The sequence below is a fragment of the Mus caroli genome, unplaced genomic scaffold, assembly GCF_978045245.1.
Source record: "Mus caroli unplaced genomic scaffold, Mus_caroli_1 scaffold_15, whole genome shotgun sequence".
NCBI lineage: Eukaryota > Metazoa > Chordata > Mammalia > Rodentia > Muridae > Mus > Mus caroli.
Window position 1 is genome coordinate 60,654,212 of NW_028227270.1, and position 21,240 is coordinate 60,675,451.

General features: G+C 43.3%; 1 protein-coding gene across 2 annotated transcripts in view; it reads right to left on the minus strand.

Moving 5' to 3' along the window:
• The window catches only part of Naa35 (N-alpha-acetyltransferase 35, NatC auxiliary subunit), a 51,355-nt gene that overhangs the window by 12,310 nt on the left and 17,805 nt on the right, over positions 1–21,240 (minus strand). For both annotated transcript variants that reach the window (XM_021179882.2, XM_029468253.2), the window contains exons 7-14: positions 16,904–16,970; positions 16,785–16,828; positions 15,778–15,828; positions 15,132–15,215; positions 14,372–14,486; positions 11,181–11,359; positions 7,162–7,221; positions 4,280–4,386 (exon numbers count right to left, since the gene is read on the minus strand). In XM_021179882.2, coding sequence (XP_021035541.1) covers positions 4,280–4,386; positions 7,162–7,221; positions 11,181–11,359; positions 14,372–14,486; positions 15,132–15,215; positions 15,778–15,828; positions 16,785–16,828; positions 16,904–16,970 — 707 coding nt within the window. The remainder of the gene's footprint in view (positions 1–4,279; positions 4,387–7,161; positions 7,222–11,180; positions 11,360–14,371; positions 14,487–15,131; positions 15,216–15,777; positions 15,829–16,784; positions 16,829–16,903; positions 16,971–21,240) is intronic.

Here is a 21,240-nt window from a genome sequence, read left to right on the forward strand (position 1 = left end):
GATAAAACTTTGACAGAGATGAGCAATCTCAGATGTCTCAGAAAGGAGGAGAACCTGACCATACAACAGAGAAGGACAGGTGGCCAAGAGAGAGCAAATCAGAACACAGGGACAAGGGCTAGAAAGAAAAAAAAGAAAGAAGAGAGGGGGAAGCTAGAAGACTCTGTCTTTAACTGACAAATCGTAAGATTAGAATGTAAACCTTCCCTGGCTCTTTAAATCTAAGTAGCTGAAGGAGAGATGCTCACAAACAGCCTTAAGGAACAACAGAAAGCACTCCCAACAACAGCAGAGCCTGATGTGACATGGATGTCACAATGAATATCTGTAGGTGATCCAAAGACCTAGGGCATCAGCTATGTGTGCTGCTGGTTTATGCAAACTTGACACAGCTGGAGTCATTTTGAAGGATGAAACTTTGCTTGGGGAAAGCCCCTCACCAGGTCGGCCTGTAGGCCTTTTCCAGCTCACTGTGGGTGGTGCCACCCTGGACTGCTAGGTCCTGTGTGCTGTAAGACAGCAGGCTCAGCAAGCCAGGGGGAGCAAGGCAGTGAGCAGTGGTGTCCAGTCCTCTGCACCAGCTCCTGCCTTGTTCTACCCTGGTTTTCCTTAAGTGATGGAGTGTGACCTGAGAGTTGCAAGCTGAAGTAAACCCTTCACTCCCCAAGTTACTGTGGCCATAGCGTTGATCAAAGCAACAGAAACCCTAATGAAGTTGATGTAAAAGGAGAAAAGTGAAACAACTGCTAAACAAGCAATAAGGACAATGATATGATTTGGTGACTTAATGGTGAGTTCTAGAGAAGACTGGCTAAAAACCATTCTGGTAAAACTCCTGAAATCTTGAAAAGAAACCCTAGTGAGTCAGAGGAAAATTTCAAATCACTTACAAAGAAGAAAGAGAGAGAGAATTAAAACAGCATTGGGTGGGATAGAACCCAGGGCCTTGTGTATGTGAGACACCAGGTCTACCATGACAAGACATGGACAAGTAAGTAAGTTCTAGGACAGCCTGGCCTACATACTGAAATGCCATTACAAGCACACACAACAAGTCCTGAGTTCAATTCCCAGCAACCACATGGTGGCACACAACCATCTGTAATAGGAGCCAATGCCCTCTTCTGGTGTGTCTGACAGTGTACTCACATACATGAAAACAAACAAACTCCCTACTGCTTCCAATGTATTTACGCAATGTGATTCACAAGGCCCAAGCCTAAGACCCTTTCAGCAGTTTGGTCCATGAGGAAACTCTACCTGTGCAGGGGCCATCTCAACCACCTAAGCACCCGCCAAACATCATTACCTCGAAAAGAAGAAGACAGCAGAGAGGGCTAACTTTCTGTGTCTGTCTTCACCGGACAGACAGCCTGACAACCTGGTGATTATACTTTTCAAAGGCCCCATTCTCCTAAGTAGCATCACATAGTGCCAGCTCTGGTTCTTGAAGAGACACAAGATACAAACAGCAGCATACTCATGTAGAGAAAGGAGAGTGTATTAGAACTTCCAAATTAGGAAAGAAAAAGGGAAATTAATAAGCACGATCAACCCAGGAAAAAGAAGAGGAGAATAAAGAAAATAAACAGTAAGTAAGAGGAATTAGTAAAACGCCATGCCTAAATAAAAAACCAACAAACACACACACGGCCGAGCAAAGCATCAAAGCACATCTCTAAAGAACCAGCCTGCCTCCATCTCCGGCTTAAAGTCAGCTTACAGTGGAGAGCAACCATGCTCATTCCTGTTGATGATTACATCTCTGTTTCTCAGGGACCGGCTCCACCCACCTCCTTAACTACAAGCACTTTCCAGGACCTTGTTTCAGGAGGTCATTATGGCTAATTCTTACGCTTATGTTCCCCTCCTGTAACTCCACCAAACCTTGCATTTGGAAACCCTCTACCCCTGACACTGTGAAACCATGTCACACACCTTTAATCCCATCACTCACAAGCAGAGGTAGTCTGGTCTACAAAGTGAGTTCCAGGACAACCAGGGCTACACAGAGAAAGCCTACCTTGAAAAAGCCAAGTAAAGTAAAGCAAAGCAACAAAACAAAACCAAATCAAAGCAAACCATCTCTTCCTCAACGTTAGGAGCTGCTCTTCAAATCCTGACAGGGTAACAGCCGGATGGCTGGTACTGGCTGCACCTTTCTAAAATAAAGCTTGTTTTGACGATGATTGCTCAGGTTTAACATTTTACATACAGAGATTTGAACAATGAAAAAACAAGACAAATGTAAAGTAAGAAAGCAGGGCTGGTAAGACTGAGTATGAAATGGTGGTGAACTGAGCATTAGGTCGCTGCCCTAGTTTAACACTGCTCATCAGGGTGGACATGGATAGAGCAGGCATGACTGACACATAATAGGTTTTAATAAAAACATTTTGGTAGATAAATCTCACTCAAAGTATTACATACACACACACACACACACACACACACACACACCCATGAATCTGTTGTCACATACAGTTTAAAATCAGGCACATCTAGGGAGGGAGAAACAAAATAACCCAATTCAACTGAATAGATGCACACCAACTGATTTCTAAGAACAGTTATTTTTTCTTATATATGTTACAGACATGGAAATTGGTTACACACTCAACCATATAATAAATAAAAGTAAACAGTAGATTTTACAAGCAAGATCTGATCGTAATTTGGCAAATTTATGAACAAGCGACAAATAATTGTTCAGTATTTACCTTAAACTTAAATATTTAAAAAGATGACCTTTGAACACTTTTTAAATCCCTGCTCAACTTCCCAGCCCAGATCTCTAACACAGATCCTTGAAAACAGAAGTTGAAGTCCTCTCTTAAGAGGGAAGAGAGCAGAGATGAGGCAGCAGGAGACGCACAGGAGCCAGAGAGGGAAAGAGAATTCTGCACACTCGTCAGAGACAGGATTAAACAGCTAAAGATGAGAATGCTTCTTCTTAAGGAATGGTAGAAGGAAGATTTAGCGGACAGGAGAGAAAACCTATGGACTGGCAGACCTGTTTACCACCACAAAGAAAAGCAAAAAAGATAAGCTGTCTTCTACCAAAGGCAGTTTTAGTATGGCAAAGCAGTCTAAGGAGAAAGTACCTGCATGTGCACTACAACATTAATTTCCTATAATCTACAGTGTTTAGATATGGAGGACAACCATTCACATTTACTAGGTGTTTGCTCCATGCCAGCCTCAGTTGTAGTGCTGAACACTGTGTTTGTGCAGCTTGTGTTCTAATTGGAGAAAGCAGCATAATATAACGAAGCAGAAAACTATCAGACAGGGACTGAAGGTAGGCTTGAACCGGAGCAAGGTGCCCAAGGCAGCACTCACAAGGGAGACACTGCACAGTCTAGGTAGTGGTCACAGAGCACCGTGACTCCCATCCTTCACCCTGTATAATGTCCAGCAGGGGAGAAAAACAACACCCCCCCATCCCCACCCCCACACTCCCAAAACAGCAGGAAAGTCAGTCTGACTGAGGTGGACAGGACAGCAAGGGCAGTACATAAGATGAGGCTATGGATGCAGGGACAGGCAAGGGTCTGACTAAAGCACACCAGGCTGTCTAGGCGGAGTCACAAAGACCATTGCTTGTACAGTGAACATGAGGGGGTGACAGCTGTTATCTACAGTCTTCCGGGACAAACTCTCAGGTTCCTTTATCCTCCCCCCAGGAGGAAATCCTGAGGTTGTAGCTCAGAGCTACACTGTCTGCAGAGCTTCCTACAGAATGGAGCAGACACGCAGTGGAGTACACGGCACGGCCCTGGGCTTCTTCCTCTTCATGTCCTGCTGGCCTGTAACACTGCTGGCTTTTCCTGGCAACATCTCTAAATACATTTACATAAATACTGATCTCAAGATCTATTTCCAAGAAACTCAACATAGAAAACTACCACACTTTTATGTATCTTGTGTCAAACTTGAAATTCAACAAATCAAGGTGAGAAAGTTAAAGTACTAATTAATATTCATGTATGAAAATACATTTCATATGCTCACGCTTTACAAAAGCTGGGTTCTCTTTATGAAGACTCAGTGCTTTCCTCTCTGTTGGGATAAAAAAGCCCTAGTCGCCTCTCAAAAAAACAGCTCAGATGATGGCTGCATGTCCTCACCCAGGCTCTATGACAAGGAATTATCTGAAGAAAACTGACACACTCATATGGAGACTGGTCCTGAGAGGTCTTCATCTACAGATGAAGTGCAGAGTAGCTGGACCGTCACGAGACACACACCTGACACGTCTACGCCTGGGAACACTTACTTGGGGGAGAGCACCGGAGGACTGACGAAGGACCGCAGAGCATCTTTCACCATGTCTTGCATGAGATGAGTTCCAAAGACCTTTTTGTTATCCACGAGGAAAGTGGTCTTAAAACAAGCATTAGACATATTAGTGCATTACTATTGCCATATGCAGCCATCAGCACTGACATGCACATAAACAGTAAACTCAACAGAATATGCAGAACTTAAAACGCAAAAACAGGGAGTGACTTTATTTTACCAATCAGTGTGTAAATCCTTACTTGTTTTAATTTTTGCTATGTGTCTGAATGCGTGTCCGCGCACCACACACATGCTTGCTGTCTGTGGAGGACAGCACAGGGAGCCAGATCTTCTGAGACAGGAGTTATGGATAGTTGAGAGTTGCCATGTGGGTGCTGGGAGTCCAACTTAGAGCTGCTCAAAGAGCAGCGAGGGTTCTGAACCACGGAGCCATCTTTCCAGCCCGCATCAATCTTTGTTCAAGGTACACTTTTTTTTTTTTTTTTTTTTTTTGGTTTTTCGAGACAGGGTTTCTCTGTGTAGCCCTGGCTGTCCTGGAACTCACTTTGTAGACCAGGCTGGCCTCGAACTCAGAAATCCGCCTGCCTCTGCCTCCTGAGTGCTAGGATTAAAGGCATGCACCACCATGCCCGGCTTCAAGGTACACTTTGATACAGATAAATAGCACATAATAGTGTAAATAGCCTAAGTCAGGAAGGATAATGTTGAGCTGAAGTAGTGGGATCATTAACAGCCCTCTGATACAAACTGACCCTATTACTACTCAGTTCTTTGGTGACATTGGCATCTCAGTATTTATATAATGGAAGCCAATATACAAGCAGACTCATTTAATTGCCTGCAGCGACTTATCAATCACTTGCCAACACCGCAGTGCAGTGTGGGATAGCCCTTGACCTCTCCTCATTCTTTGTCCCCTTCAAGATTGGTTTTGCACCCTGAGTTCCTTCCTCATCCTTCCCACATATAGTTTAAATTCTTGACAGCTACACCAGCTCACTGTCATTCTGAATGATACTACTATCAATTTACAGATCAATTTGGGGAATCATAACACCTTAAAAACATCAATTCTTAGCCGGGCATGGTGGCGCACGCCTTTAATCCCAGCACTCACTCTGTAGACCAGGCTGGCCTCAAACTCGGAAATCCACCTGCCTTTGTCTCCCAAGAGCTGGGATTAAAGGCGTGTGCCACCACCACCCGGCTTAAAATCATGAATTACTATTGAATCCTATCACATTTTTCTTAATTTACCGAGATTTCCAATCGGATGGTAAAGTATGTGAACTTTCCCATGCTGAGTCCCCCTGGCTTTCCCAGGACTAGCCCACTGGTCGTGATGTACTCATACTTCTATATACTAGTGGCTTCAATTTGCTATGGCTTGCTTTCTGTTATGTGGGATACTGTTCAATAGTTCCCCATGTTCATGATGTTAGTTTGGCTTTTTACTGAGTTACTATTGGTCTCAGATCCTAAGTGTTTTGCCTTTTCTAGTTTTTGAACTGTCTTAGAACCTTCACTCTTGGAAGGTTTCTGACTATTAATTCAATGTATTTAACAGATTCAGGGTTGTTCAGGAGTCTGTCTTTAAAGCAGTATGTTCATTTAATCTAGGAACTTTTCTAGTTTTGTACAATACCCTCACATGATTCTTGTAATTATCCATATCTTCACGTTGTCTCTAACCAGGCTTCAGGTACACTGGCTTTCTCTACTGTTTGGTTCATATCTTACTGATTTCTGCTCTGATCTTGGCTATTTTCTTTTCTTTCCCACTCAATTTGCCCGTTTACTTCTTAAGTTGGAGGCTTCCATGACTAATAGTCTGTCTTGGTTTGAGTATGCTTCTGTGTATAAGCGTGGGCGGTAAGCACATGCAGGTGGAGCCAACCTCAGCTGTTGATAGCTGACCAGCAACCCCTGCCTTTCACTTGGCTTCTGGGGATCCAGGTCTAGTCCTCACGTGTGTGCAGCAAGCACTTGACTAACTGAGCCACATTCCCTGGCCCAGTACCACTTTTCAACTGTAAGCAGTGCTCAATACTGAAGCTAAGGCCTTTAGTTGTATAACACACATTTTCCTGTAATTTTATTTTCTCCTCCCCCTCTCTATGTTCTTGTTTGAGTACACATGGATGCATGGTTTGCAAGTATATGGGTACACATGTACCCATACATATGCACACGTGTGAGCATACGAGTGAAGGCCCAAGGTTGATAGCAGGAATCACACTGGATCACTTGTTCTTCCACCTTATTCACTGAGGCAGACAGGGTCTCACCAAGCCCAGAGCTCATCAATGTGGCTAGCCTCGCTCCAGAGTTTGTTCTGGGGATTCCCTGCTTCCACCTTCCAAGGCTGGAATTCTAGGCTGAACAGGACACCCACTCAGTACTCCTGTGTACTCAAAGGAGACAAGCTCTGGCCTTCAGGCTCCTGTAGCCAGTGCTTTAACCACAGAGCCATTTGTCCAGCCAAGTTTATTTAATTCGAAATGTTTCTAATTTCCCTGAAAAAGACCTGTGAGGTGGGCATTACTCAAATGTGTTATTTAATTTCCCAATATTTAAAGTCTTTCTCCTCCTAGCTATTTGCTCTTCTTGGATCCTACTTGATTCTAAACAAGGTCAGATTGTTTATACAATCTCAATTGTTTTAGAGCTTCCAAGGTTCATTCTGTGGCCCAGGAGAACACTGGTCAGTATCCAGTGAGTGAAGGGACACAGCTCAGCAGTGCAGCACTCACACATCAAGTGCAGGCTAAGACAAAATGAAAGCCAACAGTTATCACTCTACAACACCTTTAAGAGCATCTACTTTTTGTTCATCAATAAAATAGTGGAACTTACTTGTAACAGAGATCTTGAAAGAACACATGGTGACTGCTCACTAAATTCACAGAAAAAATCCTAATAGATACACAGAGAAAAAGCATTAATCATTAATCGATTAAACAAAAGCCAGAGATGTTTGCATATAAAGTATATATTTTTGGAAATAATATTCTACTACTGCTAAAATAAGATAGAGTTACAGGTCAGTTATATAGAAAATGTCTAATTATACCAATCAGTTTATAGAGTCTACAAAACTTTTTCAAGAACCAAACAAAACAAAATAATATTCACGTCACATTAAATTTGTACACCAAGAAAATAACAACTAAGGACAGAACTTGAACTCTTAGTCAAAAGAAGCAAGCATACATGTGAGCTGGAAAGAGAGAGTCCAGAAGTTAAGAGGACACACTGCTCTTGCTGAGGACCAACCATGGTTCCCAGAACCCACATGAGGCAGCTCACAACCTCAACTGCTTCTTACTCTCGTTCTAGAGGGGTTTGCCATCTCTAGCCTCCAAGGACACATGTGTTCATGTGCCCACACCCACACAGACAAACACAAGCACATAACTTAAAATAATGGAAGCACATCTTAAAAAGGAAAAAAGAAAGAAGGAAGGAAGGAAGAATGAATTAGTAACCAGGTAAGTAGATTTATATTAGATGAAGATCAAGAAATATGGGCTCATAAGAGGGAAAAGACAAGAAAATAGACAAGAAAATATACAAAACCATTCCCACTTAAAGACTGAGAAACACTGGCTAATTTATTAGCTTATTTTTCTGAACCTACCAATTTTTCTATACATGAATTTTAGTGTCTGAAATTGTTACAGATAGTTATATGGCACTGGAATGCCTACAATATTGCAGGTTAGTGTGAGGACAAAAGATTAGAGATATTTGTTCCCAGGCAATGTCACCATGGAAAGCTTGTATCCACAGCAGCCAATTGTCCCAGTCAGCTTCCAAAGCAGTGAATCTTCCTGAGCACAGCACTCACCAATAACAGAGAGGGCATTAGAGAAGCCTATCACAGTGCCAAACACCAATCTCTTATGAAACGTGCTTTAAACATGTGACAGGAAGGGAGGCAGGAGCTAGGAGAGGGGGAAGAAGCCTGGGAGGGAGGGTCGTCATTTAACTCCTGCCTACTTAAGCAATGTTTGCTTTTTCTCCTTTTAACAGCTATTCCCTCTAGTTATGAGGCCTAGGATGTAACGCTGTACATTCATGAACATTCATGTACACAGTACATTCGTGTACAGTGTGAACTGCTTTTAGAGAAAATACGTATCTACTCTTCAGTTCCCCTTACTGTCTTCACAAACAGCCACTCTAGTTCCTTGGCTGACGTCTCTTCTTCATCCTATTTTAAGCATGTGTCTTGGGGAGGAAAGGGTTGATTTGGCTTATGCTTCCTTATCATAATCCATCACTGAGAGAAGTCGGGACTGGACCTGGAGGCAGGAGCTGATGCAGAGGCCATGGAGGGTGCTGCTTACTGACTTGCTGCCCGTGGCTTGCTCAGCCTGCGTTCTTATAGCAGCCAGGACCACAGCCCACGGTGGCACACCCACAATGGGCTGAATCCTCTCCCACCAATCATTAATTAAGAAAATGGCCTGCTGCTGGGTCTTATGTAGGCATTTTCTCAGTTAAGGTTCCTTCCTTTCAGATCCAGGACACCATGTGCATCATCTATGTTTCAGTGGATAGTCTAGCACAGTCCACCTTCTGTGTATTGAGAGTACATAGTAGATATATACCCGTAAACATTATAAAACTGACATGGAGTGGGTTGGCCTAATGCTGCTGGTATTCTAATGGTATTCTAAAATTACATCCTCTAAAACTGTTTGCCCCCAAGACGAGAGTCCTCTTGTAAGACGCTGAGGGACTCTGTCCCCAATTCTGCTTGGTATATAAAGATGTCAGCAGCCAACAGCTAGGGAGAAAAGACACAGGCAGGATTTAGGTTTCCTGGGCTAGAGACCACAATGAAAGAGAGAAAGGGACAGAGCAGCCATGGGACAGAGAAGGTAGAAGAGTCCCCATGGCCTCTGGACCAAGAGAACATGGCCTAGAGGGTTGCCTGGTTGGAGCTAAGAGCAGCCCAGATGAAACATTGTAAGTAATAACTTGGGTTATTGATGAGAAAGTAGATTCTAACAGCATGGAGGGTAGGCAGTCGCCCAGCTACTGTGCTGCTTAAGGCATATTAAAATATAAGGCTGTGTGTATGTTTCATTCTGGGAACAAAAATGGTCAAAATGCTGTAAAGAACCCCGTGCTGGGCTTTTTTTTACGTATTATTTACAACACTGACACTCATGAAACACCCTGTTCTACGGCTGAATGGCATTTACTCTCCCCATCTCACAGAATGGATAGTCACCGGTGAATATTTAAAATGTTTCAAGTTTTTCAAGTTATAAATAATATAACAAATATACTCTTGTGTGTTTGTATGCATGACTATAGAGGTGTGTGCAAGCGTACACATAGCTGTGAACGTATGTGAAAGCGAGAGGTATGTTGGGGCTCCTCTTGTTGGCTCTCCACCTCACTTTTTGAAATCAGGTCTCTCACTGAGCCTGGAGTGTACCTTCCAATCTGGCTTATTCTTCCTTACATGTAAGCACACCTGACACCCGGCACTTTACTCAACCTCAACCGAGACAGCTTTGCTTCCCAGTAGACAGACTGTTAGCCCTTTCCCTCCCCTGCCAGTCACCTCACTGCCTGCAGTTTATCAGGCATGCATTCACCCTCCTTCCTCCCTTCCTTCCTCCGCTCTCAACAGTCACACAGCTCAGGCCTGGCCCTCAGTTCCCTTTCCCGAGGCAAGCCAAAGCACCCGGGGTATAGAGTCCAGGAAAACCAACGGCTGCTCTGCTGCACTAGCGTGTCTCTAGGAGTGAGAGTCACACTGGATATCCAATGTGTATGAAAAGAGCAGTAAATATATGAAAAACAAAAGGCTAGGTATACCGTGAGCATTAGGCCCAAGTATTAAGAAAAAATATCTAATTTATGCATACAACAATACTGTAGAAGTGTATGGGAACCAACTGCTTGTATAATAATATTCTCAAAACAAACCTTTCTTTTGTTTAGTACTATTTGTTATGCTTTGCCTTGAGATAGGGTCTCATTACACAGCCCAGGCTAGTCCATAACTCAAGTTTCTCCTGCTTTGGTCTTCCTGGTGCTGGGATTACAGATCCTTACCCTTGAGTTTTGGCTCTGTTCTTCTTCCTACATGTTACCAAATCTGAGTGCTTCCCATTATACAGAGGTTTTCACTCAGCAAACAAAGGCAAAACCTTTGACCTAAATGTAATTTGATACAAATAAACTTAAAAAAAAATGTCATTCAAGTTTATAGCTAGGATATGTCTTCATTAGTGTAGAGATGTGCATATTTACTGAGCTAAAAAGTACAGAAGTTTTCTTTCTTTACAACAATAAACAGGTTACCAAGCACCATGATCCCATATTCATATGCAAGAACACTAAAAGCTATCAGGAAGCACAAGCTGTCAGTTATTTGGGAGACTGGGGCAGAAGTCACAGTTCAAGGCCGCCCTGGAGTACACAGTCAGTCAACATCGGCCTGAGCAACTTAATTAATGACAGCCTATTTCAAAATAAAAAAAGTTTCAAAGGGACGGGAACACAGCATGGTGGGAAAGGACAAGAATACTTGAGGCCCAGCGTCAATGCCCTTATGACGTTTAAAAAGAAAGAAACTTTTCTATGTGTACACACACACACACACACACACACACACAGAGAAAATATTTTGAAGGCAGAATCCAGTTATCAAAACCTATTCCTAACCTTTGGGTGATGTACTAATACTGTAAGTTTAGCTTCTTAACTTCTAAGAAGTATCAGATCCTTCTGCGAGTTAACTATTCTGTGCTGCCTGCCAGTCAGTCCCTCGAGCGAGCGAGCAAGCAAGCAGCAAGCTACGCTATCTATCACTCCACCAAAGCTCCAGCACACCATTTTATACTCACCAGGATACAGTGTAAGTTTGGTAAGTTCACGACTTCACAGACAGTTTTTATTCTGTCTATTAATCTTGAGAAATAGTTGACCATTTCTTCTCTTTTAATTATTTTTGCATAGCGAGGGAAGGTGGGTGGAAGTAATCTCTGGTTAACAAGGGGCTCAAAACCCATCATAATTGGATGGTCTGAAGAACAGAAAGAGGAAAGTAACATTTCCAATTTTTTTTGGATTTTATAATGAAAACTATTAAATATATAAATATATATACCCCAATTTTGAAAGGCATCTCCAAATTCTAATCACAAAAATCTGTTAAATTTTAAAACTTACAACTAATTTATATATCTATGCATACATTCTAATGAGATTGAGTAACTTCAAAGTGTACTTCCTAGCTACATGGTGGCTGAGGTTAGAGCCAAAGACTGAAGCAGTGGGACTTGCCTGGGTTGCACGATGGGTCAGATCTCCACCCTGAGAGGAGACTTAGCTCCGGGAGAGAGCTGGCTGCATGACTACTAAGGAATAGCTAGCTAAACCAGTTCTAAGTGCAGAGACCTCCTAAATAGTGGGAGACTTCCTGGAGCACAACAGAGTATATGATCTGCATCACTGAGCCTTCCTGCAAGAGTCAGGACAAACACAGCTGCTGACCACCTGCACTGAACACAGAGTCTAAGAGAAAGCTGTCTGCTCTGGAGAGCACAGGAAAGCTGAAAGCCTGAGGACAGAGAGGAGCAGTCATCTCTTGGGTCAATGTCCACTCCCACTGGATACTCTGCTGGTTTGCAGTACTTATACTACACCATGTGACTCAGCTTTAGTATGTTAATGGAGATGATCACAGGGGAGACCAGAGGATCCCAGAGTAGAACCATGGTTACATTATCACTGTCACACTAGTGTACACTCCAGCTCTTTCCCAACATGGAAACTGAAATGAGACAGTCCTCAAGAAGCAATAGCTCCAAATCTAATCTGTGCTCATCAGCAAATAAGCTACACCCTTTCAGTCCCACATGTCAGGCTGACCGACTGCATACCCCAAGGAGCACTCTGCTGCTCTCAGATCTACCTCCATCCTTGCACATGCTTCCCAGGCCTGGGCTTTCCTCCCACCCAGCAGTTCCTTGTAGGAATCATTCTTGTATGTGTCCAACACAGCTGCTGGTACTTGGATGAAAACCCTTACCCACAAGCTTTCCTCTCACCTCGTACCCATGCAGTGGACACCATTTCCAAAGGCACATTCCAGTCACTGCCTTTCTCCTGATACTACCCTCTCCCAGGAAATAGGACTTAACCTTAGCACCCTGAAGACAGCTCTCCTGCCTCATTTTGGTGCCTCATCTACCTTTTGCTTCATCAGTTAACAACTTTAAAAAAAAAGTATTTATTTTATACATATGTGAGTACACTGTAGCTGTCTTCAGACACACCAGAAGAGGGCATCAGAACCCATTTCAGATGGTTGTGAGCCACCATGTGGTTGCTGGAATTGAACCCAGGATCACTGCTCTTAACTGCTGAGTCATCTCTCCAGCCCCAGTTAACAACTCTTAAGTATTCTAATTCCTACTGCCTACTGATGAACCTGCTCCCCTTGCTTCACTCCAACATTATGTATGTCTATTCCTTTATTAAATTAATCCTATGCACTGCCATCTCTATTTTCTATGGAAAATACAGCCTGACTGTTTACTATCATAAAAGTTTTTTAATATATTTTATTTATGTGTATGGATGTGTGTCAGTATGAATTTATGTGACCCATATGCATTCAGGAGCCTACAGAGGTCAGAAGGCAGATCCCCTGGAACTGGTGGTACAGGCAGCTGTGAGCCACCATGTAAGATGCTGGGAATTGAACCCAGATCCTCTGCAAGAGCAGTCAGCACTCTTACCCACTATCCATCTCTTTTATCTCCCACATATCCCAAAGTTTTGTTTACCCTCCTTTTTGTACCCTACACTGTCCTAAGGGAACACTGCAAGAATTCAGAGTTTCCTAGGACTCAGTAGGAAACGCAAACAGCATTTTGTCTCTGGGAACTGTTTTCTGTGTATTCCTCCTTTGCCTGCTTACATGCCTATGTGCTATTTGTGTGCGCTGCCCTTGTTGTCCAGAAGAGAGGAGAGGTATCAGCTCCCCAAGACTAGTTACAGGGAGTCATGAGCTGCCATGCCAGGACTGGGAGGCCCCTCTGAAAAGGCTGCCAGTGCTCTTAACTCTGAGCACTCTCTAGCTCTTCCATCCTATGAGAGCTGTTTTACAAACCCATCAGTAGGGAGACTATACATGTAAATCCCATTCCTGAATACATTTACTGTCTTTCCAATTTTATGTGGAAAAACCAGAAAGGCTTTGTTCCCATTTACAATTCACTCAGGGATATCATTATCCCATACACATTTGTACTGTTTAAAAATAATCATGACAGACAGTTGTAGTGCACACTCTTAATCCCAGGGTCCACAGAGGGAGACATCTCTGGTCTGGTCTGCAAAGTGAGTTCCAGGATAGCTAGGACTACACAGAGAAACCAAGTCTCAAAAACCACAAACCAAACAAAAACTACCTCCCGCAAAAAAAACAAAAGCAAAAACAAAATCAGAGCTATGGATAGTTTTCACCTCAATAATTCAAGACTACAAACACCATGTCATGAATTTTAGGGATAATCTGCACTGCTGTACACTCTAAATGCTGAGTCAGCAGGGGTGTACCATTCCAGTTGACGCTTACTTTCCGTGTAAGACAGAATGCCACCAACATGCCAAGCACGCTTCAAGCACTATGGCTATTCAGAATCCCTGGATACCTCCCGTGTAGTGTGAAGAAAGGCACATGTGAGTAAGCGAGCCTCAGCAACCTAGCCTGCCTCATGGAGTGAGGAACTCTGTACAGTGACTCTGATGGGTCTCAAGAATTAAAGGAAGGCGATGATGAACAACAGAGTTACTGCTGGCATCACAGCACAAACACAAGACAGGCACATATACAGAGTCCAGCATGATACAAGAGATGGCCAAGATCTCAGCAGACTACATCTGCAAAGAAAGCTAAAGCACGCTTAATGTTTGGCGGAAACATCCCAAAGTCCAGGCAGACTGACTTAAATCAAAGTCAGAGCTAACTGGATTACGTTTTGGACAGAAAATAAGAAAATACAAGTAAGCAAAGCTGGAGAATTACCTCCTTTGGTAGTGCCATTCTGAGCCTGGATGCCGTGGTGCAATGAGGTGTGAATGGCAGAAAGAAGGTCTGCTGCCTGGACCATCAGTTTCTGAGCCTCTGCAACAGCACTGGTCTAGCAAACAAATCACCAAAACACTTACACACTTTCACTGAAAGATGCACATACAAGAGGAGGTCCTACAACAGTACTAAGATCCAATGCATGCACGGATCCTCACACATTGTTCACTTAATGCAGCACCACAGGATGCTCAAATCCTCAACAGGACACAAAGGTTCCCCTCAAATCTGTATCTTATTTGATGTGTTAAAAAAAAAAAATAGCTGGGTGTGGTGACACATGCCTTTAATCCCAGCACTTGGGAGGCAGAGGCAGGAAATCTGTGAGTTTGAGTCCAGCCTGGTCTACAGAATGAGCTCCAGGCCAGAGAAACCTTGTCTCAAAAAACAAAAAAACAAACAAACAAAAAAACTAAAGAAAAAAAATTGAACATACAGTCAAATATAAAAAGGGAAAAGTTCCAATAATCTACAGTTATTCACAAATATGGGGGAAGAGGGAATCCAAGAAAAAAGAATTACTTGAAACAGTTTTTAATCTATCCACAAGAGACCTCAGTGTGTTATAAAATAGATATAGAGCTATAATCACGTTTCACAAAAGCATTTGTATGGCTGTGGTTTAAGTATACAGAGAAGCGTGAGGACAGGAAGGACATGCCGTCTACCTCTGACCCAGTTACAGCAATTCTCTCACCTCTTTCTTAGTAAAGGCTATGAGCACTGTCAGCAGCACTCGCGTGAACTTCACTCTGCTGAATGCTGCCAAGCACTGCTGGTGCTGAGAAGACAAGGGAGTGTGGTAAGAAGCAGGACCTGTAAAAGGACGGCCTGCAGAGGCGCTCACCAGTAAACAGGCCTCTGCTCAGCTTTTAAAATGCCCACAAAACAAGCCACCATAACCGTAGTAAACAAAGCCTACTCCCTTGAAACAGAGAAGAAGCTATGCTGTACTCTAGAACAACAGATTGCCTTTAATCCAAGGTCAGAACTTATACTATCACCTCAAAAAACAAGTAGTTAGCAGCTGTGAAAGTTAAGAGTTCAGTAATTTTGATAATATAAAAAAGTTTTGATGTTTACTAAGGTTTCAAACAAGATCTACAAATAATCCTTTTTTTCCAGTTCCTGCCTCCCAGGAACACTTAAGTTTTGAAATCAGATATTCAAGATCTGTATTACCATTCTCTCTATAAAAACAGAAGTGGAATTAAGTCCTTTGCAACAACCTGTTGCTAAAGAAACACCTAAAGGGGCTTCCATGAATTACGATGCAGCTCAAAGAGCTACGGCACTGAGAGACAGCTTCTCTGACATTAGCTGAAGAAAAGACGGGCAATTACTTCTAGTTCGACTTCTGGATCTCTCTCTTCTCCTTGTCGACTTCGAGTACTCTAAAATTAAAAAATAAGGTAAATTTAGACAAATGCAGCCCAGAGAAGTGAAGGAAGGAAGGAAGGAAGGAAGAGAGGGAGGGAAGGAGGGAAGGAGGGAAGGAGGGAGGGAGGGAGGGAGGGAGGGAGGGAGGGAGGGAGGGAGGGAGGGAGGGAGGAAGGAAGGAAGGAAGGAAGGAAGGAAGAAAGAAAGAAAGAAAGAAAGAAAGAAAGAAAGAAAGAAAGAAAGAAAGAAAGAAAGAGAGAAAGAAAGAAAGAAAGAAAGAAAGGAAGGAAGAAAGAAAGAACTAAGTTACTTTATTGGACATATACAAGAACCTATGTTCAGGAAAAAAATCTGACAAAGTGTCTAGTATTTTTCTTTTTCCCATGTATTGGTTTTTATGCATGTATGCATGTATTGGTTATAAATTAGAAAGACCATGAAACAGGTATTAAAACAACAAAAGCAAAACAATAAAATAACAGAAGCAAAGTATCTGACTCATAATACTACTGCTACATTTAAAACCAATTTACAATAAAAAAATCACTATCACTGAGGCTGGAGAGATGGTTTAGCAGTTAGGGCACTAACTGTTCTTCCAGAGGACTGGGATTCAAATCCCAGTACCCACATGGCAGGCAGCTCACAACTGTCTGTAACTCTAAGATCTGACATTCTCACATAGACATCCATGCAGGCAAACCACCAATGCATATAAAATAAAGGTAAAAAATTAAAAGAAAAAATCTAAAAGAAAAAAACGTCACTATCACCATTAAAAACTACCATTTTTTAAAAACCAGCCTGGCTGAGCCTGCTGGTGATGCCTATAAACCCAGCACCAAGGAGACAAGGTGAGCAGGCTCAAGTGAGTTCAGGCATAGCCTGGTCTACGTAGTGACTTCCAGGCCTTCCAGAGCTACACAAACAGCACAACACAAGCCATGAAGCAAAGGAAAGGGAGACACACCTTTACTCGCCTTTGCAGATCATCTTCCACATCCTTTAGCATCCCTACAATGAGAGCAGTGAGTTTTAAAACAAACCAAAATGCAAAACATAAAAGTTATTGTTGTGAATAGTTTATACCTGTAACTCGGAGATCTGTCACACTGTTGGCCATTTTAAATCCGTATGTCATTGACTGGAAATCTTCCTATACAGAAAAGGGGTGATTATGATCTTCAACAGCAGCACCATATTCCCTAACAAACTCACCATCTAGAAGAAGAGTGCTATCCAGCATGTCTCAGTACTGCATTATACAGCTAAGCTGCCCTCCTGTGAGCACAGCATTAGACACCCTGACACCAACACTGTTTTCTGTGTGTGCCTTTAGCTGCCTGTTGGTGGTCTAGAGATTAAGCATTCTTAAGCAGTATTACTCACTGAGACAGTAAAGTATATCTCATATCCATGGCTAAACAAACAAACAAAAAAGATAGCCCAGATCTCCAGGCCTCCTAACAAAATGTTTAATTATTTCACTGATAATTAAGGCATCTGTCTCAGTTTGAAGAATGAATTTAACATTATCTGGAAGAGTACTTCCCCTGCATATAAGTTCTACAACTATATAGAGAAGCCTGAGTGACGCGTAGTTACAAAGATAATTATACCCGCAGCAGAATTCTGGGATACTTAGTAAAAACAATGTGCACTGAAGTCATGTCAGCTAGTGTACCTCAGAGAAAGAAGACAACACTACATCAGGAGGAAAAGAAAAAGCCCAACCCACGCTCGTGCTCTGTAAAACTGGGTAGTGTATGACGCACGTGACAGGTCAGTTTCTCCTCCAGGTTCAGTGTCCGCCCTCTATCTTTCCGTGGCTCTCCACTCCCCAAGCTTCACAGATGTTTAGAAAGAACCCCTGATGTTCACTTGCCTAACATTTACCAGGCAGGTCTCCTACCTCCACCTCCCCATCAAATGCACACGACAACCTGCATGCTGACTTCCAAGTTTAGCCCAATCACTTCTCACGCCTTCATAGCTCTCTCTAGTTGACCAGATGAATCCTCCACTTGGCACAACTGTCCCATATTTCTCCACTCCCCCCACCCTAAGAGATGGATGCTGGTGGGGGCAGGCATAACACACTATGTAGCTCTGGTTGGCTTAGAACTCCGTGATCTGCTTGCCTCTGCTTCCTGAGTGCTGGGATAAAAGTCATGTGCCTCTGTCCATAGACTAGTCCTTGCTGTAAATATATTCAACTACCAAATGTCAGAGGAACTTCTGTAGAAGTCAGAACACAGCACGTGTCCATTTGAAAGCCCTTACTTAAGTGGTTTCATTAGCTCACAGTAACTTTGTACATGCTAATACCATCTTCGAAGTCTGTAAGACAATCTTCAAGGCTCATCCCTTACTATATTCTAGGCCCCTAGTGTCAGTTCCTCAACTGGCAGTCTTTCTCCTGCATCCTGTAAACCCTACCCCAACAAAGACAAGATTACTCTGTGTAGCCCTGGCTACCCTGGAACTCACTCTGTAGACCAACACTGTGTAGGCCTCAAACTCAGAGCTCCACCTGTCTCTGCCTCCCTGGTGCTGGGATTAAAGGAGTGCACCCCCCATGTGCAGCTCTTGCTTCCTCACAGCACATTTGCTTGCCCCGCGGATTTCTCCTCACAGAGCTTATCACCATGACATTCTATTTGTACTTACTACTTATACATTAACTACTCTGTCCACAGACTGCATCCCTGAGAGTAAGGAATGTTTAATTCAGTGCTTCAGCATCTGGGCTTAGCACAGGGTTTGGCACAAAGGGACTTATGGTTCAATGTGTGTTGATAAATGGTTTTTGCTGGTTGGTTTTCGTCAACTTGACACAAAGCTAGATTTCTGTGGGAAGAAAATGCCTCCATCAGGCTGGCCTGTAGGAAGTCTGTGGGAGATAAATGCCTCCATCAGGCTGGCCTGTAGGAAGTCTGTGGGAGATTGTGTTGGTTAATGGCTGATGTGGGACGGCTCAGCTTCCTGTGTGGTGCCGTCCCCAGGATGTGGTCCTGGGTTGTGTAGAAAAGTCGGCTGAGCAAGCCATGGAGAATAAGTCAGCAGCAGCACTCCTCCATGCCTTCTGCTTTAGCTCCTGTTTCCAGGCTCCTGCCTTCCTTGAGTTCCTCCCCTACATCCCACCTCAGTGCTGACTAGTTTACTGTCAACTCTGCACACTACAGTTACTTGGGAAGACAGACCCTCAATTAAGAAAATGCCAGCCAGGTGTGGTGGTGCTCGCCTTTAATCCCGGCACTCGGGAGGCAGAGGCTGGTGGATTTCTGAGTTCGAGGCCAGCCTGGTCTACAAAGTGAGTTCCAGGACAGCTAGGGCTATACAGAGAAACCCTGTCTCAAATAAGCCAAAAAAAAAAAAAAAAAAAAGAGAGAGAGAGAGAGAGAGAGAAAGAGAGAGAGAGAGAGAGAGAGAGAGAGAGAGAGAGAAAATGCCTCCATAAGATCTGCCTGTGGGCAAGACTGCAGTGCATTTTCTGACTTAGTCACTGATGTGGGAAGGCCCAGCCTACTGTCGGGCATGTGGTGGTGGTCCTGGGTGTAAGAAAGCAGGATGAACATGCCAGAAGGAGCAAACCAGTGCTCAAGCAGTGCTCCCCCAGGGCCCTGCAGCAGTTACCACCTCCAGGTTCCTCCAGAACACGGCAGGCTCTGAGTAACCATGGATACATCATTGACCAGAATCTGACCTCTGTCAAACCACGTGTGCATCATTCACAAGAACTGATTCTGAGTCACTATGACAATGACTCCATGGGAGACACATAAACAAATTGCAGCCACTAAAATGTTTTGAAAGCTTTGTGGGCTTACGAACAAAAATCAGTGAACCCAAAAAAGCTACATACTGACTATAACTCACGATCCAGGCAGGGATTCATCAGGCTGGCCTTCTGCTCAGCACACAGGGCACTATTGTTAAGATCAATGGGGACAGAAGACACTAAGGAAACGGTGTCTTCCAGACACAAGACTGACACACATATGAACTCAGACACTGTGGCAGCATGCACAGGCCCTGCATAGGTCAGTGCTAAGAGAGGGAAGTGGACACAAGTCCCCATTCCTAATCCCAAACCTGAGGCAACTGACAGCCTGCAAAGGAAAAATTAGTTTTCTCCAGCAGAATCTGACAAGGTATACAAACTACTTTAAGGGAGGCCCCATGCCTAGCAGTACATGAGCAACAAAAAACTAGTGTTTTTGGAGATGTTTGGTCTCATAATGGTTTGTTTAGGCCATTTTTAACAAAACAACAACAACAAAAACCCTTTATTTGTCTTTTGTTTAGTATGTTTTCTGATTTTGTGTTTGTTTGCTTTGTTCTATTGGTTTTTGTTTTGTTGTTGCTCCTGTCTTTGTTTTTTTGTTTCTAAATTGGACTGTATGTTTTCCAAAGGAAGAGAAAAGAAGGCTTACCATTGGATGGGTAGGTGCAGGGTAGGATCTGGGAGCAGATGATGGAGGGGAGACCCTGATGAGAATACACCATATGGAAAAATAAACTATCTTCAATTACAAAACAACTCATGAATCCATCCTTTAGAGAACAAGAGAACAGAAGAGAACAAAAGGTGAAAGCACCGTGTCAGGACCGCCAGAAGGTGGAAGGCGGGCGGGAGAAAGGCATAGAGTCGGCTTACAGAGAAGATAGGAAAGGACTGGCAGTCTGCAGAAAGTGAGGGGAAGAGGCAGGGAAATGCCGTGCTCTCTAAACAGTATCAGGGGCTCCCATGAAGCTCGCAGTCAGGAACTGGAAGCAGAAATTGCTAGTATAAACTTGTTTTTCTTCATTCACTTTATTAAAGGATGGAATTTAAGTAAAAAGGGCAAGAGAGTATTAACAGTAAAACTTTGATAGGATCAATGAATCAGTCCTGAACGAAAATCAAAGGCCGTAAGCTGTCTAAGTAGCAGGTATGACAATCTCAGAAGAGAGGCTCTAACAGCACTGACCACTAGCACCCTGTCGAAGGAAAGTTGGCCAACAAGCAAAGCCTGAGCTTCTGAAGTCTGTAATCACCAGACAGCACACATGACATCTACACTGTCTAACCTGTCCTCCATCAGTCCAATTATCAGGCACCATGTGAGAAAACACTTCATACCAGGCAAAGCCTCGGGGACTTTCTTCCCAAACTAGAGATGCTTCCCTCAGCAAGCAATAAACTAACCACAACTGTAACCCTACTTTTGGCTACTTTGTGGGTTTTTCTTTCTTTCACCCTTATTCCACCCTTCAACCCAACATTAGTAATGAGAGAAAATAGGATAGATGTGAACTGGGCTGATGTTAGACTACTTTCTGCTGATTAGGGGTGTCGAGGTCCTTGAGGCAAGTTTGATCTTTGCTGTCAGGATATCTAATTTCTTCATGTTGTTTCTTCTTTGTGCACAACCTACTTAACC